Source organism: Gigantopelta aegis, chromosome 15 (assembly GCF_016097555.1).
Source record: "Gigantopelta aegis isolate Gae_Host chromosome 15, Gae_host_genome, whole genome shotgun sequence".
NCBI classification, from domain to species: domain Eukaryota; kingdom Metazoa; phylum Mollusca; class Gastropoda; order Neomphalida; family Peltospiridae; genus Gigantopelta; species Gigantopelta aegis.
In genome coordinates, this window is record NC_054713.1 from 12,046,306 (window position 1) to 12,073,805 (window position 27,500).

Genomic DNA, 27,500 nt, shown 5'->3' on the forward strand with positions numbered 1-27,500 from the left:
GGCCCAGTCAGAATGGGTCCATTTTCAGACATGCACCACAGTGTTTTTAATAGTAGCTATCCAAATAAACCAGAAGTAGGTTTACATTATTTTCCTATACACAACACATCACCATTGTCCAACAGGCTACAAAACAAAACGCAATACGTATCCAACGATGTACCATGCTTTGTCCTAGAAACAGCACAATACCTACTTTAGAAGCTGTTGACTTTAGATCCATCTTTGAAGGCTACTTACTTGGAATAGGAAGTAAATTCTTAAGCTTAGTGATAGCCAAGGAGTTATTTGTAAAAAATGACAATTGGTTTTTCACCAGCAGTGCAAACGGTTTAGCCGTAAAGAGGCTTGGTATTCACAGATCGATAATTTTGGGTAATTTTCAAACAAGCTGATTTTATGAAACAATTTATAGCTAAACCTTTATTCAAATGAGGGTTTTTTTGTAAAGTTTGGTGAGCAAAGTTTCCATACATATATACGTGACATCCGCCAACTCCCGCTTGGGTGTGGTTTGTATGGGTGTGAATATTGTCATAAATGCATCCACAATCATTCAGTTTGGACACATTAATTATCATGAAAATAACACAACATTTAACTAAAAAGATTTAAAATGAGTCCTCTTTATAATTATGACCCTTTTTGTAATTTCACTGAGACTAGAAATATTTCTTTCTTTATTTTTGACCGGCCTCGGTGGCGTCGTGGTGAGGCTGTCGGTCTACAGGTTGGTAGGACTGGTTTCGCTCAATGGGTAGGTGTAAACCACTTGCACCGACCAGTGATCCATAACTAGTTCAACAAATTCCATGGTTTGTGCTATCCTGCCTGTGGGAAACGCAAAGAAAAGATCCCTTGCTGCCTGTCGTAAAAGAGTAGCCTATGTGGCGACAGCGAGTTTCCTCTAAAAAAAAACCCAGTGTCAGAATGACCATATGTTTGACGTCCAATAGCCGATGATAAGATAAAAAAATCAATGTGTTCTAGTGGCGTCGTTAAATAAAACAAACTACTTTTTTTTCTGTATTTTTAAACTATAGGTGGGCATTTAGGATGCCATGGGGTGGTATGCATAAATCTCGGCTAAAGATTCACACATAACTGTTGTCTTCTACCATTACAACTGTTGTACACTATGGCGAGACTGACATCCTCCAGTTAATTAGTTTAAGGAAGGAAGGAAATGTTTTATTTAACGACGCACTCAACACATTTTATTTACGGTTATATGGCGTCAGACATATAGTTAAGGACCACGCGGATATTGAGAGAGGAAACTCGCTGTCGCCACTTCATGGGCCATGGGCTACTCTTTTCGATTAGCAGCAAGGGATCTTTTATATGCCCCATCCCACAGAGAGGATAACACATACCACAGCCTTTGATGTACCAGTCGTGGTGCACTGGCTAGAACGAGCCAGTTAATTAGTTTATGTCTTAAATAGAGTGTTAAATATATGCGTTTCGGGTGGAAATTACCACAGTTATATTTATATTTGATACATAATATTGTTCATATATGCCTGTTATCATCTTCATTCATTATTACTATTAACATCACCATGATCATCCCCACCACCATCATGGTCATCACCATGATCATCCCCACCACCATCATCATGGTCATCACCATGATCATCACCACCATCATCATGGTCATCACCATGATCATCCCCACCACCATCATGGTCATCACCATGATCATCACCACCACCATCATGGTCATCACCATGATCATCACCACCACCATCATGGTCATCACCACCACCATCATGGGCATCACCATGATCATCACCACCACCATCATGGTCATCACCATGATCATCACCACCACCATCATGGTCATCACCATGATCATCCCCACCATCATCATGGTCATCACCATGATCATCACCACCACCATCATGGTCATCACCATGATCATCACCACCACCATCATGGTCATCACCATGATCATCACCACCACCATCATGGTCATCACCATGATCATCCCCACCACCATCATGGTCATCACCATGATCATCACCACCACCATCATGGTCATCACCATGATCATCACCACCACCATCATGGTCATCACCATGATCATCCCCACCATCATCATGGTCATCATCATGATCATCACCACCATCATCATGGTCATCACCATGATCATCACCACCACCATCATGGTCATCACTATGATCATCACCACCACCATCATGGTCATCACCACCACCATCATGGTCATCACCATGATCATCCCCACCACCATCATGGTCATCACCATGATCATCCCCACCACCATCATGGTCATCACCATGATCATCACCACCACCATCATCATGGTCATCACCATGATCATCCCCACCACCATCATCATGGTCATCACCATGATCATCCCCACCACCATCATGGTCATCACCATCCCCATCATGGTCATCACCATGATCATCCCCACCACCATCATGGTCATCACCATGATCATCACCACCACCATCATCGTCATCACCATGATCATCCCCACCACCATCATGGTCATCACCATGATCATCCCCACCACCATCATGGTCATCACCATGATCATCCCCACCACCATCATCATGGTCATCACCATGATCATCCCCACCACCATCATGGTCATCACCATCCCCATCATGGTCATCACCATGATCATCCCCACCACCATCATGGTCATCACCATGATCATCCCCACCACCATCATGGTCATCACCATGATCATCCCCACCACCATCATCATGGTCATCACCATGATCATCCCCACCACCATCATGGTCATCACCATCCCCATCATGGTCATCACCATGATCATCCCCACCACCATCATGGTCATCACCATGATCATCCCCACCACCATCATGGTCATCACCATGATCATCCCCACCACCATCATGGTCATCACTATGATCATCCCCACCACCATCATCATGGTCATCACCATGATCATCACCACCATCATCATGGTCATCACCATGATCATCACCACCATCATCATGGTCATCACCATGATCATCCCCACCACCATCATGGTCATCACCATGATCATCACCACCATCATCATGGTCATCACCATGATCATCCCCACCACCATCATGGTCATCACCATGATCATCCCCACCACCACCATCATGGTCATCACCATGATCATCCCCACCACCATCATGGTCATCACCATGATCATCCCCACCACCATCATGGTCATCACTATGATCATCCCGACCACCATCATCATGGTCATCACCATGATCATCACCACCATCATCATGGTCATCACCATGATCATCACCACCATCATCATGGTCATCACCATGATCATCCCCACCACCATCATGGTCATCACCATGATCATCACCACCATCATCATGGTCATCACCATGATCATCCCCACCACCATCATGGTCATCACCACCACCATCATGGTCATCACCATGATCATCACCACCACCATCATGGTCATCACCATGATCATCCCCACCACCATCATGGTCATCACCATGATCATCACCACCACCATCATGGTCATCACCATCATCATCACCACCATCATCATGATCATCACCACCATCATCATGATCATCACCACCACCATCATGGTCATCACCATGATCATCACCACCATCATCATGGTTATCACCACCACCATCATGGTCATCACCATGATCATCACCACCATCATCATGGTCATCACCATGATCATCATCACCACCATCATGGTCATCACCATGATCATCCCCACCACCATCATGGTCATCACCATGATCATCCCCACCATCATCATGGTCATCACCATGATCATCCCCACCACCATCATGGTCATCACCATGATCATCACCACCATCATCATGGTCATCACCATGATCATCCCCACCACCATCATGGTCATCACCATGATCATCACCACCATCATCATGGTCATCACCATGATCATCCCCACCATCATCATGGTCATCACCATGATCATCACCACCACCATCATGGTCATCACCATGATCATCATTTGCCAATTAGCAGCTAATGGAAAAATGTAGCGGGTTTCCTCTAAGACTAGGACTCAAAAATGACCAAATGTTTGACATCCATTAGCCGGTGTTTAGTAAATCAATATGCTCTAGTGGTGTCGTTAAACAAAACATATTTTAACTTTCATCACCATGACCACCACACCACCACCACCACTACCACCACCACCACCACCACCATCATCATCATTATCATCGCCACCACCACACGGGGCGCGACGTAGACCATTGGTAAAGCGCTCGCTTGATGCGCGATCGGTTTGGGATCGATCCTTATCGGTGGGCCCAGTGGGCTATTTCTCGTTCCAACCAGTGCACCATGACTTGTATATTAAATGCGGTGGTATGTGCTATCCTGCCTGTCGGATGTTGCATATAAAAGATCCCTTGCTAATAATGTAGCGGGTTTTCTAAGACTATGTCAAAATTACCAAATGTTTGACATCCAATATCCGATGATTAATAAATGAATGTGCTCTAGTGGGTTGTTAAACAAAACAAACTTTAACTTTTAAATGTTATTACCATGACATCATTATCATAACAATCACCACCATCATCATTATAAATAGATCACCACCATCATCATCACCACCATCATCATGATCATCATTATCATCAGCATCGTCATCATCATCACTACGATCGCCACGCCATCATCATCATCATCATCATCACCACCACAATTGCCACCACCACCACCACCATTATCATTAACTGCAGCATCACTCGCTACCACTGCTTTCTTTACAACATATATAAATCACTGTAGCTGACAACCAAGCAGACTAAGTGGTATCAAATTAAAGAGACACTTCCAATGAGTATTTAACAGTGATGGCTTACTTAACTTTACATCAAGACGTCACTCCAAGTTTGACCTCTGCCAGACATAACATTAAACTGCGTTAGATTAATGCACACCTCTTGTAAAATGACATTAACAGCGAGCTCAACCTCAAATGGTCGTAGTCTGCCCGAGAATACCTCTTTAAGACAATGTCATAATTGTTAGATGGCACAAGAGAAAGGGAGTCAGTGCGTTGAGTTTGCAATTCTTCCCTTGGTTGTTAAGAATGGGAGCAACTGTTCTGGATGTTTCTAAGTCTAAGGCCGAAAAAGTCAGGTAATTATCCGTGTCTAGCTATAGTACGAAAGTTAAAGTTTGTTTTCTTTAACGACACCAATAGAACACATTGATAAGATTAACTTAAAGTTAACGCATAAACTTACGAGCGGTATGCATGGTTATTTGCACACTTTCATTGTTTTGATAGACAGCTGATATCCCCGAGTGAGACAGCTAGAGAGTTTATTTGCTGTCAACCAAACACTGACCATGTGCAGTAACCATGCTTACCACGAGTACATTTATGCTGTAACTGACTTACACCGGCCTCGGTGGCGTAGTGGTTAAGCCATCGGACTACAGGCTGGTAGGTACAGGTTCGCAGCCCGGTACCGGCTCCAACCCAGAGCGAGTTCTTAAGGGCTTAATGGGTAGGTGTAAGGCCACTACACCCTCTTCTCTCTCACTAACTACTAACCAACTAACAATTAACCTACTGTCCTGGACAGACAGCCCAAATAGCTGAGGTGTGTGCCCAGGACAGCGTGCTTGAACCTTAATTGGATATAAGCACGAAAATAAGTTGAAATGAATGAATGTAACTGACTTACACTGCACCCCAAAGTGACGTTGAATGACGCGATAAGACAGTTTGACTCCGTAAGAGGTGGTGTTTAAAAAGTGTGCGGTAATACAGATTTATCGCACAGTTTTGTCAATGGAAAAACGACCTAATCATGGTTCAACGATCAGCTATTAAATGTTAACCATTTGTTCATTGTGACATCCAATATCCGATGATTACTTTGATGAATGTGCTCAAGCGGTGTTGTTAAACAAAACCCAACAACAACAACAACAACAACAACAACAACAACAAACAAAAAACAAACAAACAAACAAAAACACCCAAAAATTGAACAATAAACTAACTTCGATGGTAAGGTGGGAGTAAGCTCAATAATAGAATAGTTAAAACGTATACGGAAAACGTGCATTAGGAGACGTTACTTATAAAAACGTAGAATAGTTGAAATATCGTAAACATATATAGACATTAAAGGGACATTCCTGAGTTTTCTGCATTGTAAGATGTTTACGACTAATAAAATATTTCTACGATTAAACTTGCATATTAAATATATTTTCTTGTTTAGAATATCAGTGTCTGTATATTCAAGGTGTTTCTGGTCGTCTTAATATTTGTAAGAAGCCCAAACAGGATTTTGTCTTCAAATAATTTCGTACGTACGAAAAAAAAATATTTTAGGAAATAAGATGAAATTTAACCTAGTACCAATATTAGAACGATCAGAAACACGTTTAATATACAGCCACTAATATTTTATGTAGAAAAATATATTTGATATGTAATTACAATCGTTAAAAAGTCTCTGTTAGTCAATAACATCTTAAAAAGTGCAGCAAACTCAGGAATGTCCCTTTAAGCAAAAAACTGCGAAGTTAAACCACAGGTATGACACAATGGCCCGAACTTACAAAGCCTGTTTTAGACTTACACGCGTGTAACTATGTACATTTACTTTGCTTAAACACCTGACTTACACACGTGTAACTACGTACATTTACTTTGCTTAAACACCTGACTTACACACGTGTAACTACGTACATTTACTTTGCTTAAACATCTGACTTACACGCTTGCACGTACACGTACACGTACATTTACTATGCTTAAACACCTGACTTACACACGTGTAACTATGTGCATTTACTATGCTTAAACATCTGACTTACACGCGTGTAACTATGTGCATTTACTATGCTTAAACATCTGACTTACACGCGTGTAACTACGTACATTTACTATGATTAAACACCTGACTTACACGCGTGTAACTACGTACATTTACTATGCTTAAACATCTGACTTACACGCGTGTAACTACGTACATTTACTATGATTAAACACCTGACTTACACGCGTGTAACTACGTACATTTACTATGCTTAAACACCCGACTTACACGCGTGTAACTACGGGCATTTACTATGCTTAAACACCTGACTTACACACGTGTAACTACGTACATTTACTATGCTTAAACACCTGACTTACACACGTGTAACTACGTACATTTACTATGCTTAAACATCTGACTTACACGCGTGTATCTATGTACATTTACTATGCTTAAACATCTGAGTTTAAGAAGAACAAGCTTTGTAAATTCGGCCCAATGTTTTTCGTGGAGTATGCACCTTTAATGAAGAGTATTTTGTGTTTCAGCTACAACGACGGCGCGAAGGGATGGTGGACACGGCGGACCCGCCTCGAGAAGCGTCTCGTTGTGTGTGTGGCTGTCTTTCTGTGCGTCATCGTCGCCGTCGTCGTCGCCTTAGCTGTTGTTGCGTCCAAGACCACAGGTGAGTTGTAGAAACTGAAAAGCATACAATACAAATTTGATGATACTAGTTTGAAACGTTTATGTATATGCATCTTTTATGTGTGTTATGTATATATATGTACGTTAATTTTTATATTTTTATTGATTGATAGTCTCTCACAGTTCCTGTAAGGAATGGCTTATGTAATTTATACTGTATTTTAAATTGCATTTTAATATTATGTACATGAGGTGATACTTTAATAAAATACCAGTCTGTCTGTGTGTTTGTCAATCTGTATGTTTGTCTACAATGTACAATGTCTGTCTACAATGCACAGTAACATCGTTAAGACCACAGGTGACTGGTAGAAACTGTAAATTTATAATGTATTGTAATAGAATAACACCATTAAGACCACCTGTGAATTGTGTATAGAAATTGTAAACGCACAGTGTATTTTAACAGAGTAGAAGAAATGTTTTATTTAACGACGCACTCAACACTTTTTATGTACGGCTATATGGCGTCAGACATATGGTTACGGACCACACAGATTTTGAGAGGAAACCCGCTGTCGGCACTACATGGGCTACTCTTTCCGATTAGCAGCAAGGGATCTTTTATTTGCGCTTCCCACAGGCAGGATAGCACAAACCATGGCCTTTGTTGAACCAGTTATGGATACTGGTCGGTGCAAGTGGTTTACACCTTCCCATTGAGCCTTGCGGAGAACTCACTCAGGATTTGGAGTCGGTATCTGGATTAAAAATCCCATGCCTCGACTGGGATCCGAACCCAGCACCTTCCAGCCTGTAGACCGATGGCCTAACCCCGATGCCACCGAGGCCGGTCTTTAACAGTAATGCTAGGGTCAGACTGTCAACTGCCAGCAGAAAGTTGGCCAAATCGACAGTTGCGTTGAGTTGTGAATGCGCTTAGATTAACAACTGAGACTAGCAACAAATGTTTGACCCGATTAATTTTTTGAATCTGATAACACGGCCGCCATATAAGTCCTATACGACGAAAATTTTGTTGGTCGAGCCCTCAGACTAGCAACTGGACCGTCGTAGAAGTTGTGACCGAAGAAAGTTGGTCAACTTTCTGCTGGCAGTTGATAGACTGATACTAGCATAGCACTTCCATGTTCAATTTTTTTTATTGCTTTAAATAAACTGTAGTGCTACCTGGGTATAGGTTCTGTGTTGTAATTCTATATTATTCCAATAATGTATTTCTTACTTTATTTGCTCGTACTAAATATTTCCCAAATATTTCCCAAGTTTTATAATCTTATTAGTACATAAACGTTGATAATCTCTAAAACGCTTAGATGTCTTTAGTAATAATGGTTTATAAATTTATTACACTACTATGATTTGTACAAACTGTAGGTGTATACTGTATATTATAATACAGCTACACCTATACGTCAAAAGTGTAATTGCATAATGCAACGTAGCAACACCTACGACAAGGGGAAGTACGTTATTAAAAGTTGTACAGACTGTAATTGCAGCATGTGTTATAACATAGTAAAAACACCGACCAACAAAAGTAAGTATATTATCCAAATAGAAATGGCGTATTAATTATAAACATATACATATTTTCGAAGCTATCTTAGCGCTACGATATCGTAAAACCATCGTAGGCTATAACGTGTGTTGTAGTGGCGTCATAGCCTACTAATATATTAGTTTTTACTTACATCCATTGTTTTGTTTTTGTTTCTAAAATCTGGTCCAGATATGTTTATATGATTTTTTTCTGTTCATATTCATTACAAATTTTGAGCTTGTATATATTAGTTTTAATTTACCTTCATTGTTTTTCTTCTAGAACCTAGTGCTGATGTTTGTTTAACAGAAGAATGTGTTGTTGCTGGTAGGTATACATAGTATATATAGTTACTAAATGGTATAATACGGTGTAATACACAAAGTTGTGTAGTAAACAATGTACGGTGTAAGTGTGTTACAGTAATTAAATTGTATAGTAAAATGTATTATGATAATAAATCATTGTAATTAAACATTGTTTCCGTGTATAAAATTTATACACTTTTTAGCTCTCCGATTAGTTGAACGGTGCTTATCAGTTTGCGTTCGTATCTTGATGAACCAGCTAAGTAACGGTTATTAGGTATTAAACTGATGGAGAGAGAAATAGCAGTGGCAGGCCTCCTAATAGCAATACTTGATTGTGTTATTATGAAAACTAGTGCAGATATACGATTTTGAAAAGTGGTTTGTCATTTTGATGTCTAAATCCATTCATATTTATTTTATTTTATTGTTTTAAATAACTCTACCCTGGGAAGTGATTTGATTTTGAAATTGTTTTGTCATGCCTATATCCATGCGTATTTATTTATTTATTTTATTTATTTTTGTTTCGAAATGACTCCACCCTTTGCAGAGATACGATTTTGAAAATGGTTTTGTCAGTTTGCTGTGTAAATCCATGCATGTTTACTTATTTATTCACATATTTAATTAGTTTAAATTTTTTTCGAAATGACTCTACCCTAGGCAGACATACGATTTTAAAAATTAATTTGTCATTTTGAGGAGTAAATCCATGTATATTTATTTATTTATTTATTTATTTATTTATTTATTTATGGATTTATTTTTATTTTTTATTTTGTTTTATTTTTTTCGAAATTACTTCACCCTGAGCAGAGATATGATTTTTAAAGTGGTTTTGTCATTTTGAGGAGTAAATCCATGCGTATTTTCTTATTTATTCAACTATTTATTTATTTACGTATTTATTCACCTATTCATTCATTCATTCATCCATTTATTCATTCATTCGTCCATGTTGTTGTTCCAGCGGCCCGCGTGAGTCGCGCCCTCGACCACAACGTCAACCCGTGCGACAACTTCTACGAGTTCGCATGTGGCGGCTGGATGAGGACGCATGTCATACCCGAGGACAGATCCAGTTTAGACCAGTTCGGCGTCCTCAGAGATGAGGTCGAGGTCACTCTTAAAAGTAGGGTCCAAGTCATAACTATTAATGGGAGAAAAAAGGATATTTGTTTAATGAAATTCAATGTTTACATTATTATTATTTTTTTATTTTTTTTTGGTGGGGGGGGAACATTTAGAAAAAGAGAGAGAGAGAGAGAGAGAGAGAGAGAGAGAGAGAGAGAGAGAGAGAGAGAGAGAGAGAGAGAGAGAGAGAGAGATAAGCAATTGCATGTGTTTATAATACATACACATACATATACACACTCAGTATTATGATGTGCAATTATTTTGAATATAGAAAGTCTATAATCAATTGATATTCTGTTATTTAATCAAAACCATCAGATCGGCGTGTTATTTGTATTGTCTTGTTATATAAGACTGACTATTAACAACAATTCTTTGCAGATTTATTCGAAGTTGATGTAAAACCAGACGATTTCTACTCCATTGCTCTTGTAAAGGATTTGTACGCATCATGCATGAACAAAAGTAAGTATCACCAGGGGCAATGTCACCTGTTTATTTATGGGTGTACACCAGCAAATTAAATCCCATAAACGACAATACTAACAGGTGAATAAAACTGCTAAGCTGTTAATGTTCATTTGTCACGAGCTTTAGCGAACGAGAATTAACATTATTTCACGAGGGACATAAACATGATACTAAATGGTAGCAAGTTTAATATTCTATTTATTACCCACAATTAAATTAATTTATACTTTAAAGGGACATTCCTGAGTTTGCTGCACTTTTTAAGATGTTATCGACTAACAAAGACTTTTTAACGATTGTAATTACATATCAAATATATTTTTCTGCATAAAATATTAGTGGCTGTATATTAAACTTGTTTCTGGTCGTTCTAATATTTCTACTAGGCTAAATTTCAATTTATTTCCAAAAATATTATTTTTTCGTACGTACGAAATTATTTAAAGACAAAATCCAGTTTCGACTTCTTACAAATATTAAGATGACCAGAAACACATTGACTATACAGACACTGATATTCTAAACCAGAAAATAAATTTAATATGTAAGTTTAATCGTAGAAATATTTTATTAGTCGGAAACATTTTACATTGCAGCAAACTCAGGAATGTCCCTTTAATGTGTACCGAGATATTTGTATGGGTAATAAATTTGAATATAACTGATAATTAACTCGATTATTATTCTTTATATAAGTTTCGTTTCATCAGACTCGGGCTACAGTAGCCGTAGTTTAAAATGATAAAAATGAAAAACCCCCAAAATAAGTGTTTCGTTTGCTTTGCTTTCTTCTCTCAAACAGGCAAAAAAACTAATTTATTCTAGTGTTGTGAATCCGTTGGAATTTCATCGTAAATGATCGGTTATAATCGGTTTGCAACAACCGATCAACTTTCTATATCACAATCGGTTAAAATTATAGAAACACAAGAAGGATTTTAATTATAAGCACAATGCACCTACTGTTGCGTTCTCTCGGATAGACCCTACAAATCGATAATTTTACCGTTTATAACTTCGTAATATAATTTTTCTTTGTGTACACATTAAACCAAACACCAACCCCATTATATTTACACGAATTCTATCATCTAAACTCTAGAAATAATTACAGTTAACATTTCCCCACACAATCGATTATCGATTTTTATAATCGATAATCACACCGGTAGAGTCAAACTGATCAATTTTCGATTATAATCGATCATTGGAATATCACTAATTTATACGACCTTTTTCTTCTTCTTTAACAAAATGTCAGCTCTTCTCGAAGATTTGGGAGTGGAACCGGGTGTGAAATTTATCAACACACTCGGAGGCTGGCCAATGATCAATTCGACCTGGAACGAGTCGACCTTTGATCTCGTCCAGATGTTAATCACCCTGAGGAAATACAACAACGTTCCGCTGATTAACATGCACGTGACCACCGACCTGAAAAACTCGACACGGAGGAAGATATACGTAAGTTTGTATACCAAGTTTTGAATTATATATCGTCATCAGGCCAATGCTAATTGTTGGGAATCGGGTGCAATTTCAACAAACGATCATCGATTATAATCAGTTTGCAACAACCAGTCGGCTTTCAATTATAAAACCGGTTAGAATTATACTTACATTCTATATCCTTACAAGATTCAGGAATTAGAATTATATGAACACTTGATGTAATCCGTAGGGGTGTGGTGGGTTTACACTGGATCCCCCACCCCACCCCCACCAAATTTTTTTTTTTTTTTAAAATGAATGAATGAATGAATGAATGAATGTTTAACGACACACCAGCACGAAAAATACATCAGCTGTTGGGTATCAAACTATGGTAAATGCAAAACAAATTTGATGATCAACAGCAATATAAAAATTCAACAGTTAAATTAAAACACAGTGTTAAAAAAGAAGAAAAAAAAGACCACCGTGTAGGGAACCAGCCTTCATTAGCCGAAGCTGTATACACGGCCATCGTGTATGTAGTCATTTCTGCGTTAAGCATCAAAGATGGCTACCTCCATTATGGTTGTATTAAATTTTATGGAATTCATATTTGTACGCAATATTTAGTACGTGTTTCTTATGGTAATCAACTGGACCTGAGCGCAAAAAGATCCTTGCGAAGTGCGGCATCGGGTAAGTACAGCAGTTTAAATCAAAAGTGGAGAAGCGGCCAGAAACAGGCTTTGCGTTTTATATTATATATAAGGACAATTTGAACTGGAAGCACCTATTGTCGCCATAATGGACCCTACAAATGGCTAATCGTACCTTAATAACTATTTAATAAAAAAATTCTTTACGGACAGATGCAAATAAACACCTAACCCCAACATATTTACATCAATTCCATCATCTAGACTGGATGGACAATTACAGTTAACATTTTCCCACACAATCGATTATGAATCATCACATCGTTAGAGCCAAACCGATCAATTTTCGATTACAGTCGATCATTGGAACGTCATTAGTCCCTGCTGTAGAGAATTAAAGGAAAGGGTTTTCATCCCTGTGTTTTGGAATGTCTCTCGAAGTGTCCCAAATGCATCTATTAAAAAATAGTGGCGGGACATAGCCCAATGACAAAGCGCGTCCTTGATGCGCGGTCGGTTTTGAATCAATCGACGTCGGTGGGCCCATTGGGCTATTTCCTGTTCTAGCCAGTGCACCACGACTGGTATATTAAAGGTCGTTTCCGTGCTACCCTGTCTGTGGGATGGTGCATATAAAAGATCCCTTGTTACTAATGGAACAATGTAGCGGGTTTCCTCTCTAAGACTATATGTCAAAATAACCAAATGTTTGACATCCAATAGCCGATGATTAATAAAGCAATGTGCTCTACTGGTGTCGTTAAACAAAACAAACTTTAAACTATTCAAAGTATCAATATAAAATACACAAATACATATTAAAATCGTTCTTTAGTGATTACACATGAGACCTTCAAAGGTACTATCCAGAGTTTGTAGCCAATTAAAAGGTTTTCCAAAAGAAAATATCTTTACATCATTAAAAAGACAATTTGCTTTCAGTTTCTTGCAATCTAATTAAAATTAGCTATACTTGTTAATTACTATTACCTGTGGATCTAACAGCACCCTGTTGGAGCTTATGTCCAGTTGGCTTTTCATTCGACCAATCAAAATCATGCCAGTGATTTGAAAAGAATTTGAAAACATTCGAGATTATGCCGAGGGTATACGAAATGATTCGGGTGAATTACGAAGTATGCCGGAAACTAATTTCAATATAAAATTTTATATAGAATTTGCTTCAAGACGTAAAAAAAAAACGTGATGGTATAGCCATAAAATCTGTTTATAGTAGTATACAATCCAGAGTTTATTACTGCACTTTTCCCCTGTTTTTTAATGTTGAAATAGACCAACTAGTTTGCTTATTGCATAAATAGTTTCGCCCGATATTTTTAGAATTTGTATGCTCCCGAATAACGCTATAAACAGTGAAGTGTAATTGGTTGATATTTAAATTGTTATTTATAGATGAAATGTCACCTGAATATCCACGCAATGCTGTTAGATCTACTGGTAGACCAGTAGAGCTAATTTTAATCAGATTGAGTTTCTTGCTGAGAATATAAATATCTATATAATCTATATTAATTAATATAATTATTGATATTTAAAACATGTTAAGATATAATAGTGTTTTAAGGGACAATTCTGAGGTTCCATCCTAGCAAGACTTTCGTTTGTGGTTAAACATTATTTTACCGTAACATGTTTTAAATATAATGCATTACACGGATTAATATATTTGAAATGAAGTTTGGCCGAAGTATTTCAAATTTCATTTCGCCATTGGAAGAAATATTAAATTCGTACGTACGAAATTATTTTAGACAAAAATTAAAACCAAACGTCTTTATCTAAAAGCAATCCACTATAAAACACCAAAATTAACAGAAGACGTTTCGTCTATATAACTGCATATTTATTTCTTCAGGAGTATGAGAAAAGAAATAAAAGTACAAGTATACGATAACGATTTCCAAAAATGCAAATTGGTTATAAACATATTCAACTTCTAAGCAAAAATAAAATAAAAGCAAATTGTAATTTTCATAATGTAAGAATATTTTATTTGCCGAAAACCTTTTTAAATGGCTCCAAACTCAGTATAGTCCCTTGAAATGTTCCACTTGATCAAATAACGATTTGAAAAAGGTGTTTCTGTATTGATTTATAATTTAATTTTTAATGAAGCGAAGTGGTACTTTACAGTCGGATATCCTAGTTTCAACCCCTAAAACTGGACACTAAGTTTGGTTAATCTACAAACCTGTAACACATTTGGATAAAGTGAAACAAAAGTCTGTGACACTGAAACGGTGAAATACCCTTAAACATAGACTAGAATTCGACTCCATAACCCTTTCTTCTCAGACGAACGTGCGTTTTAAAACTATATAAAAATGCATTTTTGTGATATTAAAACCACCAGGATGACCAGAAACCCTTCGGATATACGGAAATGGATAATCTAAAGAATAAAATCTAAGTAAAGTAAGACTTCAGTTATCAAGAACGGCTCTAATAGTGGTGGTGGTGGTGGTGGTGGTGGGGGGGATATGCCTTAGTGTTTAAAAACTAGGTTCTTTCACTTTAAGTATTAGGATCCAGAAAACCCAATGACATGAGGCGGAATGCCAAGGGAACTTTGGGGTATGTTTGGAGGGGGATGAAAATTAATATATAATAAAATTATAACCGTCGCAAAATTTAGTGGGCCCACTAGATCCGCCTCTGTAAACTGAGAGAAAAAAAAAGTATTGTAGACCAAATTATAAAAGTCTTGATAGTGCTGAAAAGTCAAGATAATCCCTCTTTAAATAATCTCTTTGTTTTTTTTTTGTTTGTTTGTTTGTTGTGTTTTTTTATTGTCCCTAGACCATTAGACAGTGCCAGTGTTGGGGAGCCCTGATATACCGCCTTACAATTTATCTTAAGATTAATATACATAATCTCTTTGTTCCTAACAGATTGATCAGCCCGATTTCGGGATGCCCGGGATGAACTACTACCTGCGTGGGAGAGACGACAAGATGCTGCTGGCTTACGAGCAGCTTATTGTGAACATCGCCTCTGAACTCGACCAGCCTCCGCCAACATCGCAAACCATCGTCAAAGATGCCAAAGATATTGTCGATTTTGAGATTGCCATAGCAAACGTAGGTCGATTTTAGAGATACAGAAGAAGATATTAGTTTAGTTAATGTTTATTGGAAGGTCAAGATATCTTGAGTGTTTTTTTTTTTTCTCTTATTTTTCAGAATATGGTTTTTTTTTAATAATAATAATAATAAGATTCGATTTTCTCGTCGTTGGTTCTAATATGAGAGATTTAAATCTTGAACTATTTTAGATGAGTTTATAATGAAGTGTCAATTCAATTTTATTCAATTCAAACAGGATTTTGAGTTTGGTGAGCAAAACTAAATTGCTAGCGTGAAAAATATATATATCCTCTCTGAAACCAATTGTAAATCACGAATAGTGGATCAGCACTAAACAAAAGTTTGTTTTGTTTAACGACACCATTAATCATCGGCCATTGGATATGGTCATTTTGACACAGTCATAGAGAGGAAACCTGCTACATTTTGTTTTCATTAGTAGCAAGGGATCTTTTTATGCACCATCCCACAGACAGGATAGCACATACCACGGCCTTTGATATACCAGTCGTGGTGTGGTTCAGCACTAAAGAAAAACAGTGAAGTATCGTTAATAAGTATGTGTTATCCTGTTTGTAGGATGGTGCATATAAAAGATCCGTTGCTACTAATGAAAAAATGTAGCGGATTTCTTCTCTAAAGCTATATGTCAGAATTACCAAATGTTTGACATCCAATTGCCGATTATTAATAAATCAATGTGGGGTTTTTAAACAATATTTATTAACGTTTATATTAAAGTGACATTCTTGAGTTTGCTGCATTGTAAGATGTTTCCGACTAATAAAATATTTCTACGATTAAACTTACATATTAAATATTATTATTTTTTTTTAGAATATTAGTGTCTTTATATTCAATGTGTTTCTGGTCGTCTTAATATTTGTAAGAAGCCGAAACTGGATTTTGTTTTCAAATAATTTTGTACGTACGAAAAATTATATTTTAGGAAATAAAATTAAATTTAACTTAGTGCAAATATTAGAACGATCAGAAACACGTTTAATATACAGCCACTAATATTTTATGCAAAAAAATATATTTGATATGTAATTACAATCGTTAAAAAGTCTCTGTTAGTCGATAACATCTTAAAACTTGCAGCAAACTCAGGACTGCCACTTTAACATTAGGGATTGACCAACAGGCGATGCGTATATTAAGGTCTCTCCCTAATCAATTTGTTCTAGTGGTGTAGTAAAACATAATAAATGTTTTTGTTATGTTTATGTATTTTTACAGATTTCGGTTCCGTCAGAAGAACGCCGAGATAATGAAGCTCTTTACAACATTTACACAATATCGGAATTGGCTAAAAACTACACCCAGGTAAGCGTTTGTTTTGCTTGTTTCTTTGGTGATGATGATAACTAGTTTAACGTGCCCATATACCACTAGGGTTTCGAACACGCCCATCCCGAGTCCGACCTCCGATAAGGTCGGTGGCCTGACTCGGGATGGACGGGGGGGGGGGGGGGGGGGGGGGGGGGGGGGTTGAAAATGGACAGAATTTTGAAAATAGCAATTAGTAAAAAAGTTAATAGAATAAATAAAATAAATAAAAAGGTTACAAGCCAAAAATAAAAAGAATTGACTGCTCGGCCGAATATTTATATAATTTGGAGCATTTTAGAAGGACAGTCCAAAATTAAATAAGAGAAAGAAGAGAGGATCGGACTATTTAATACTATTTTAAAAAAGAAGTAACTTCGACATAAAATTTTGAACGCTGATCTAAAAGTTTAAAGTCCGATCGATATGTCCACGCGAGTGGCCTCGTTAAGGCCGTTTGGGTGCACAGCTTAAAGGGACGAGATGGGTTGCATCCCGTCAAGAAAACCCCTGGATTGACAGTCGATAGACGTTGAAGGTGTAGTGCTGTGCTGAAATACAGATCTCGAGAAGCCGGATCCGTCTGAACGAGAGAGAGAGTATCAGACTAGGGTATAGTCCAGTCGTCATGGTTTGGTATAGTGGTGCGGACGGGCCCGACTCCGGAGGATACGAGATGGTATCACTATAAAGCAAAGTAAAGTCTAGAAAAGAGTAGTAGGGGCCGACCCCGCTTCCTATTTCTTCTTAGAGTGGGGCGGTCAATCTTCCGGTGCTGCTAGGGCAGGCTCGGACATGTAGAGACTAAACGCGAACAACCGTGGCGTTCTGCAGAATGGCCGTCATACGAGTCACGAAAAAAACCAAGTCGACAGTCAGACGGAGAAATGACGTGGAGGCAAGGAATCTCGCTAAAAAAGAATCCAACCTGGTGGTGCAGGCTGTCGAAACGAGAAGCGTTCCAGCGTTCAATCAGTTCCAATGGCCGCATACATCCCAGTACAAAACTTCATTTCGCTGACAAAAACAAAGAAATGAAGGACCCCCAAGTCGAGCACACGAAAGCACGTGCAGTGTGCACACGCGAAACAAACACGTCTTACCGCGTGGAGCTCCAGACTGGGAATCTGTTTCTTTGGGGGTTTTTTTGTTTGTTTGTTATTATTGTTGTTACCACACTATCGCCTATAGCGATGGGAATCGATTGGAATTCCATCATCAATCATCTGCTATAATCGGTTGTCACCAACCGATCCACTTTCGATTACACAATCGGTTAGAATTATATGAACATAAGGATGATCTGAATAATAAGGATCATGTATCTATTGCCGTGTTCACCGGGATCTGGACCCTACACATGGTACATTTTACCTTTAATAACTATTTTATATATCTTTTTATACTGAAAGGAAAAAGAAACGTTGGGTCATAAATTGTGGAAAAATTCCTAAATAAGTGGGCGGATTTGTATGGAAGTTGTACAAATAACTCATTGGGTTATTGTGCATTATACCCTGAATCCACACTCAATGAAGTGTGATAGGGAGCGGCGTACGGCAAGAGAATGAAAATCACCAAAAGTACGTGTAAAAGCATGATTCGGACGAAGTCGGGGCTACAACTCATCCCACATTGTAGTGTTACCTGTTACAGAACACAATCCGATGCGTTATTTGGTAAAACTTTAATTGCCATTATGCCACGCTTGACCGAAGTTGAGAGCGGTCAAGCAATTTCACAGCTCATGCAAGGTCATACGCAAAGACAAGTTGCCGTGCAATTTGGTGTGAATGTTCGAACCATACAACGTCTTGTGATACGTTTACGGGTTACAGGAAGGGTTGCCGACCGTCCCCGGTCCGGGAACCCACGTATAACGTCACGCCGAGAGGACCGAGCAAGCAAGCTTGCGCATTTGCACGATCATCACCTTACTGCCACCGAAACTGGTCGCAACACCATAGGCACCCACAATCGTCCCATCCACCCCACAACTGTAAGGTATCGGTTGAGAGAGGCCAATCTCGTTGCGCGTCGTCCCTATGTTGGTCTCCCTCTGATGCCATTAAGTCGGATGAATTGGCTGCGTGCACATGCACCGGGAAGGTTCCGCATGATGCAATGGAGGCGTGTACTGTTCACGGATAAATCAAGGTTCACACTTTTCCGGTTGGACGGGCGACGTCGCGTGTATCGGCGTCGTGGGAAGAGATTTGCCGACGCTTGCGTTGATGAGACGGACAGATCTGGGGGTGGCTCAGTCATGGTCTGGGGTGGAATTCCCCATGGGTTGAAAACGTCTTTGGTTGTCATCACTTGGAACCTGACAGCCGTCCGATACAGGGATGAGATCCTGCAGCCTCATCGCCCTTTGTCCAGCAAAACAACATGACATTGCAACAAGAGAATGCGAGGCCGCATGTTGCAAGAGTGTGTAGGGACTTCCTTGCAGCGAACAACATCGTCCGCCTCGACTGGCCCGCTTACAGCTCCGATCTGTCCCCCCATCGAGCACTTGTGGGATCAGTTGAACAGGAAAGTGAGGAATCGTCCACACCCACCCATCACCCTTGCCCAGCTCAGAGATTCACACACGGTACTAGCGAGACCAGTGAGACTAGTGGACTCATACACAGACTAACGAGAATGTGACGGATACTAATGAATTGTTTCCATGAGTGTTTGCTTTCAATTATGGGGGAGGGGGGGAGGGGGGTACCCTCATTTGCAATCGGATTATGTTGCCATTTTCTTTCACATTTCAATAAAACCATTTTTACAGTATCATCATTAATGTCCGTCCTTCATAGATATGTAGTACAATTGTACATATCATGTCTTACAATTTGATCTGCTGGCTTTAAAGCTGACCCGACGTTTCTTTTTCCTTTCAGTATATTTATGTAGCCATGAAAATAAACACTAACCCCAACATATTTAAATCAATTATAGCATCTAAATTGGGGGTACAGTTACAGTTCACATTTTCCCACACAATCGATTATGGATTTTTATAACCGATCATCAAATCGGTTGAGTCAAACCGATCAATGTTCGATTATAATCGATCTCTGGAGCATCACTACTTCTCTGTCCTTTCTTTTGTTTTTCCTTTCTCTTCCAAAGCTAGCTCATCCTCTCTTTCAAATGCATTTGTTGGAGTTTGATTAGTAAAGAAATGTAATCCTATAGATACAAATTTATCTTCAAACATGACAGTTTATGGAATAGAGTATTCGTCTATAGTCCGTCACATCCTTCTACAAAGATGTGTTTTTTGTAAATATTTTCAGTTTGGTTTCATGTAAGAAGAAAAGTAAAAAATGTTTTGAAAATAACCTTCTTTTTTTTTAAATACTATTTTTGTGTGCTCAGAAATACATGTAAATAACTTGTAGTAAACAACATATAATATTATGAAAAACATTCCCTGTGTGAGACGCACTGTAGTGCGGTTTTTGTTTTGGTATATGCTGTCCTGTCTGTTGGAACGTGTATATAAAAGATGCCTTTCGGCTACTGGGGACGTTTCTTGTTGGAACATAATTATATGTCACAATGACCAAATATTTGACATCAAAAGCCAATGCTTAAACAATTATGTGTTCTAGTAGTGTTGTTAAACAAAGCAAACTAATATTCCAACCAGTACACGACAACTGGTTAAAGGCCGTGGTATGTGCTGTCCTGTCTTTGGGGATAGGGCATATAAACGAACCCTTGCTACAAATGAAAACATTTAGCGGATTTCCTCTGGTTACTACCTGTCAGAATTACCAAATGTTTGATTTCCAATAGCCGATGATTAATTAATCAATGTGTTCTAGTGGTGTCGTTAAACAAAATGTTGTTTACCTGTTTCAGATAAAGTGGTTAAAGTATTTCCAGGAGATCATGAGCGTTCCCGAGGTGGAGATACAGATTAAAGAGACCGATGAGACATCAACCGTTCGCCCAACTATTTCGGAGACCTGTGGATTCTCATTAAAGACACACCCAACGGTGAGGGGCTGCGCTCGACGGTTATAAACGAACTGACTAAGTATATATGTGTGTATAGCTAGTACTCTGCCGTTTGAGAGTAGTCGATATTTGACGTTTATAATGGAACATGAGTAAGATTATATCTATATATGTGTACTAGGAAGGGGTGACTCTGACGTTGAGAGCTAGACGGAGATTGGACAGGTTTAAATCCGAACATGACTAAGTCTCTATCGTAATTTGATAAGAGGAGAGTACTCTGCCGTTGCGGGGTAGACGGAGATTTGGACGGTTATAAATTCGAACATCCCCTCCCGTTAGATATAGTATCTCGTTTGCCTCTTTCTCTCCCATTCGTTCCTTTTTCCTCTCTCTCCTCGCACTGATGTGGTCGTTCTCCTCCTCAGTTCCTCCCTTTCCTTTCTGTACTATCTGCTTTCACTCTGTTCGTCCGCTTACTTCTCATTCCTCGGATCCCTGACTCGAGGGGCATTTCTCCTCTCTTTCCCCCCTCGAATCGAGCTCTTCCGCTCTCCTCTCCTCAACTCTCTCATCTCTCAGCTCGCTCGTCTCGCCGCGTCGCTCTCTCGCATTCTCGCGGCGCTTCTCCTCTCTCTCTCTCTCTCTCGCGCGTCGTTCTGGTAGCCGTTTGTGGAGGCCTGCTGGTATCCTGTCCCCTTTCTGTTTTCTTAAATATAAAATATTAGGACACAATAGTCGCGTTTACACAATTTAATGAAGTGTCGTTCAACATATATTCATTTCCTGATTAAAATGATCTGCACCTATCACCACCACCCTGTAATACGGCCCCTGGTTTAGAAGTCGACGGTAAATAAAGCTTCTGATTATAAGAAAAGGTGTCCTTTAATAACTTACAGGACGATAGACGAACTACATGGTGTGGAGGATTGCACAGAAACAAGAGCGATCAGTTTGACACGTCGAAATTTGGAAGAAGTTCTTTCTGGATTACAACAAGGTATAAAACAGCACCCGTGTAGAAGAGAGCGAGAGAGAGAGAGAGAGGAGAGAAGAGAGAGAGAGAATCGAGAGAGAGAGAGGACTCGAGAGAGAGAGAGAGAGAGAGAGAGGGTGTATTGAACTGGAAAATAGAGGAAGGAATCCACAAGAGTTTTTAACGGGGGAAAACCATACAGAACGTGCACAAGAATGGAGAGTCAAAGAGAAGGGGAGAGAGGTCTTTTTAACTATGAGTCATTGTCGGGTGTTTTGTTGGAAACTGTCAGAGAGCCAGGGACCCGAGGACGACAAAGATTTATTACTTTGATGGGGCCACTACCCAAGACGATGAACCCTTATTATTCGAAGCTGTTGAATGGGGCCACTCCCCGTACAAGAAACCATATTATAATTGTCTGATTGAGGACTGAGAGGGTCGGAAAGACTCCCTTAGGAAGATGTTGGTTTAAGACCTTGCCAGGCCCTAAGACATAACCCTTATCCATTGTCTGTTGAGTAAGATAGAAGAGTAGGAGGGGAAGTAACGATAAACCTTAGAGGAGTTGGTCTGTTGAGGAAGGGCCACTCCCCAAGACCATAACCCTTAATCCCTTTTGTCTGGTGAGGAACCTGCCACTGAAGGGAGGACCATAACCCCTTATTATATTTTCTGTTGAGAGATACCGACTCAGGGGGGGGAAAGGGGAACCCCTTATCCATTTGTCTGTTTGATGAGTGCCACTCGCCAAGACCATAACCCTTATGGTTGAGGGTCTGTTGATGGACTACAGGACCAGGAAGACCAATAACCCTATCCGTTTGGCTGTTGGAGTGATGGAAAAGAGGGGGGACCATAAAATGGTATCATTTTGTCTGAAGATGAAAGGGGTGTCATTCGCCGAATCAATAGCTGAAGGTGAACCTATTTTTCGTTCTCACATTCAGAAGAAGAAGAGACATCAATTACATGGTCATGGCGGGTTTAGGAACAAGAGGGAAAGAAATGGGTTACCTGAAATTAGGGAAAAGGGGAAACAGGATAAAGGGGGTTTTCAGGAATTTCATTTCTCAGAGAAGCTTTAACAAAAAAATAAATTGGGGAAGGGAGGGGATTCTACAGCTGTTTAAAGGAGAGAGAAATGAGGGAGGAAACATGAGACTGGGTATTTTTTTTAGGGAATACGGAAGTCAAGAGATTCATTTGGGAGCAAGGGTTTAACTACATTTACGCAATATACAAACAGGAAATTACAGATTTGAAAAAAGATTAAGAGGGGGATGGTAAATCAAAGACTAGGGGGGGGAGGGACGGTTTACATGATTTACATGAACGGGGAGAAGGATATACAGGGTAAGGTGGAAGAGAGATTTTAGCCTAACGAAACAACAGGGATGCAAACAGGAGGGGCCAGGATGGGGACCTTTTAGAAGCAGGGGGGGGGCGGTAAATCAAGATTATTAGGCTGAACAAGAGGGAACAATTTATACAGGATACTGACAAAAAAAGATTTAAAGGGGAGGAAGAAAAAATACGGTAGGGAGAAGACTTCCCGGACAAGGTCTTCGAACCCTGCAACGAGTTATGAGAGTCACAAAGAGAGGGCTAGTAGGCAAGGTCGAATGTTTTGTCGATTCCTCATTCGATGAAAATGGCTAAACAGAACTGTAAGTATCAGGATAAACTTTAAAATCAGTAATGTAATCATCCAGAAGGAAATATATTTGACTGTTTTAGTTCACACGTCAACCATACCTTTAATGCCATACTTCTTAAATTCTATCATTTTAACCATTAATATTTTAATGCCACATTTCTTCAATTTGATATTTTTAACCATTTCTTTCATATCACACACATTAATTGTAATTTTAACTATATCTTTGATGCTACAAACTTGTAATTTGATCATTTTAACCATATCTTTAATGTCACACATCCTTTATTTGTTAAGTTTAACCATTTTTGTAATACACTTGTTTCATTTGATCATTTTAACCATATATTTAATGTCACACACCTTTTATTTGTTAATTTTGACCATTTGTGTAATACACTTATTTCATTTGATCATTTTAACCATTTTTTAAAAAAATCAAAAAAATCTTTAATTTTCTACTTTTGACCACTTCATCTGGCCGTTAAACAAAAAGCGAACGTTAGAACACTTTTATGTTTTTCGGGAGTGGCGAAGAGCCATTGTTCCTGCCTAACTCTAGGTATGTTATTTATTTATTTCAACTTCTATTCGTGCTTATATGATAATTCAAGAGGTTCAAGCAACATCTGAGGGCTATCTAGAGCACACAGGGAGTTGTTAGTCATGCGGAAGTCCTGGGGTGTGTCTGTCGGGCAAGGACAGGGTGGGAAAGTTGTTAGGAGGTTAGTGAGGAGAGAGAAGAGGGTGTAGTGGAGGAAAGAAAAAGGCTGGAACTCATTGAGCCGGTTTGAGGAAAATAATCGAGGGGAATGGGTGGAGACGGCCTGTGTAGGGGGGAAAGCTCAATGGACAAGGCCACCAGGAAGATGGCGATTGAAAAGGCAGTTGACACGGAAACTGGAAACGAAAGGAAGCGATTCTCTGAAGAAATGAAAAGCTCGGTGAGGCAGTAAACCTATAGGCTCAAGAAGAAAACCCGATAATGCCGATGTCATTTGGATGGATAGTGATTGCTCTCTGCTCGTCCCTTTCTCTCTCTCCGTGTATTTAATACTCTCTCTCTCTCTTTCCAGGCTCTGGAGATGATCGGATTTACGAGAGGGCCTTCAAGGAGTTGCTGGGAGAATGAGAGAGGATTGGATGGACAATGCCCACCAGGAAGTGGCCAGAGGGATGTCAGTTGAACAAGGAAACTGGAAACGAAAGGAATGTATCTTTTAAGAAGAGAGAATTCGAAAGAAAGGAATGTTGTGTTTAACGGCAACCTTTTTAAACGTCGACTAGTTGGGGTTCTATCCAGTGGTGTTGAATAGGGTGAGGAGATTTTTTTGCGAGGAGGGTACCTGAGATCAATACTGGCTTGAGATAGTGATTCTAGAGGGAAAGCCCTTTCTCCTCTCTCTCTCTCTTCTCTCTCAGGAGAGGATCTCTCTCTCTCTCTCTCTCGAGGAGGAGGAATCTCTCTCTCTGGAAGACCGAGTGAAAGAGAGAGCAAAGAGAGAGAGAGGTAGATGAGAGAGGAGAGGAGAGAGAAGGCGAATGGAGAGGGGTAGAGGGAGATATAGAGGAAGAGGTATGGAGGAAAGAGAGAGCAAGAGAGAGAGAGAGCGAGAGGGAAGAGAGAGAGAGAGAGAAGGAGAGAGAGAGAGAGAGAGAGAGAGATTGGAGGAAGCGAGGCGAGGAGGAAGAGAGAGTGGAAGGAAGAAGAGAGAGGAGAGAGAGAGAGAGGAGAGAGAGAGAGATTGAGGACGCGAGAGAGAGAGAGAGAGAGAGAGAGAGAGAGAGAGAGAGAGAGAGAGAGAGAGAGAGAGAGAGAGAGATCTAAGGGGCAGCATCCTGGCAAGTAATCGTTAAACAAGCATTCTTCCCATAAACTACCCGCCATTTTGTTGGAAATCGGCTTTGATATGTCTTGCTGTCTTTCAGGCGGATGCAATTAATGAAAAAATAGGATACCCTGATGACATTTTAAAAAATGAAGAACTGGACAAACTTTATGGAAATGTAAGTATTTTAAATTAATTTTAAAAGAAATTTGTCTGTTAAATACTGGGTTTTTGGGGTACATCGAAGTTATGGGAATGGACTAACATAAGTCCCAATAAAAATATATCCAACCGTGTCTATGCATATTAAATATGATTCATAAATGTCCCTGGCGTGAAAACTTCAAACCTGTATCAGCATTTTAACGATTTGTTACTATGTACAACAGGCATGATACATTTAAAAGGCATCGTTTTCTAGACGAAAAGAGTATGATGTTGCTTAAATTAATGTCCATACACAGAACACAGACACTTTGAAACAGTGAAGGCTATTGGATGTCAAACATTTGGTAATTTTGACATATAGTATTAGAGAGGAAACCCGCTTCATTTTTTCATTAGTAGCAAAAGATCTTTTATATGTACCATCCCACAGACAGAATAGCTCATACCACGTCCTTTGATATACCAGTTGTCGTGCACTGGCTGGAACGAGAAATAGCCCAATGGGCCCACCGACGGTAATCGATTCCAGACCGACCGCGCATCAAGCGAGCGCTTAACCACTGGGCTACGTCCAGCCCTCTTGAAACAGTGAATACTACCGTTACACTTGACAGTTGTCAAACATTCGATTGTATATGGTACCTTTAGGGTTAACGTTTATCAACATAATAATTGTTCATCTATAAAAGGCAATTTTTAAAATGTTTTTCGTGGTGTTTTTATAGTAACAGGTCAGTATAATTTTAATACAGGCAATTGCGCAGGGGGATTTATGGGAGTCGGAACACACACACATACACACACACACACACACACACACACACCCTCCGCTAAAGCAAATTTCCTTCGGTTTTTTCCCCTTTTGGTTGACCCATTGGGCTATTGCTCGTTCTAGCCAGTGCACCACGACTGGTATATCAAAGGCCGTGGTATGCTATCCTGTCTATGGGATGGTGCATATAAAAGATCCTAGCTACTAACAGGAAAATGAAGCGGGTTTTCTCTCTGAGACTATTTGTCAAAATTACCAAATGTTTGACATCCAATAACCGATGATTAATAAATCAATGTGCTCCAGTGGTGTCGTTAAACAAAAAAACTTCTCGCTTGTTTTTCAAAATATTTTCTGAGAAAGCATGACTCGACCATCCTATAAACGTCGCTCGCCACAGACTAGACCAGCCCCCAAACCAGCCAGCTATTTTATTGGTTCCCAGCGTGGCCATTTGGTTTACTGTGAAGCAGTCTAACGGACGTTTTCCCGCTCGGTCTAGCTGAACGCAGCCCTGCACACGAGCTTGTAATACAGTTTTGGGGTTTTTCAATGAAGTTTTACAAATCGTACATGTATGTAATAGGGCCGGTTGTAATTGTATTCGGATTTTAAAACTGAATATTTCTGTCGATGTACATGTTTAATAACGGTATGACATAATTTGTTCTTGTT

At 39.3% G+C, this 27,500-nt stretch overlaps 1 protein-coding gene across 1 annotated transcript in view; it reads left to right on the forward strand.

Moving 5' to 3' along the window:
* LOC121390362 (membrane metallo-endopeptidase-like 1) overlaps nt 1-27,500 on the forward strand; it is a 92,579-nt gene that overhangs the window by 54,798 nt on the left and 10,281 nt on the right. The window contains 10 exon segments of the mRNA XM_041522158.1: nt 7,343-7,479; nt 9,286-9,330; nt 10,285-10,446; nt 10,833-10,916; nt 12,184-12,386; nt 15,925-16,113; nt 17,362-17,448; nt 21,319-21,391; nt 21,394-21,476; nt 25,986-26,063. Coding sequence (XP_041378092.1) covers nt 7,343-7,479; nt 9,286-9,330; nt 10,285-10,446; nt 10,833-10,916; nt 12,184-12,386; nt 15,925-16,113; nt 17,362-17,448; nt 21,319-21,391; nt 21,394-21,476; nt 25,986-26,063 — 1,141 coding nt within the window.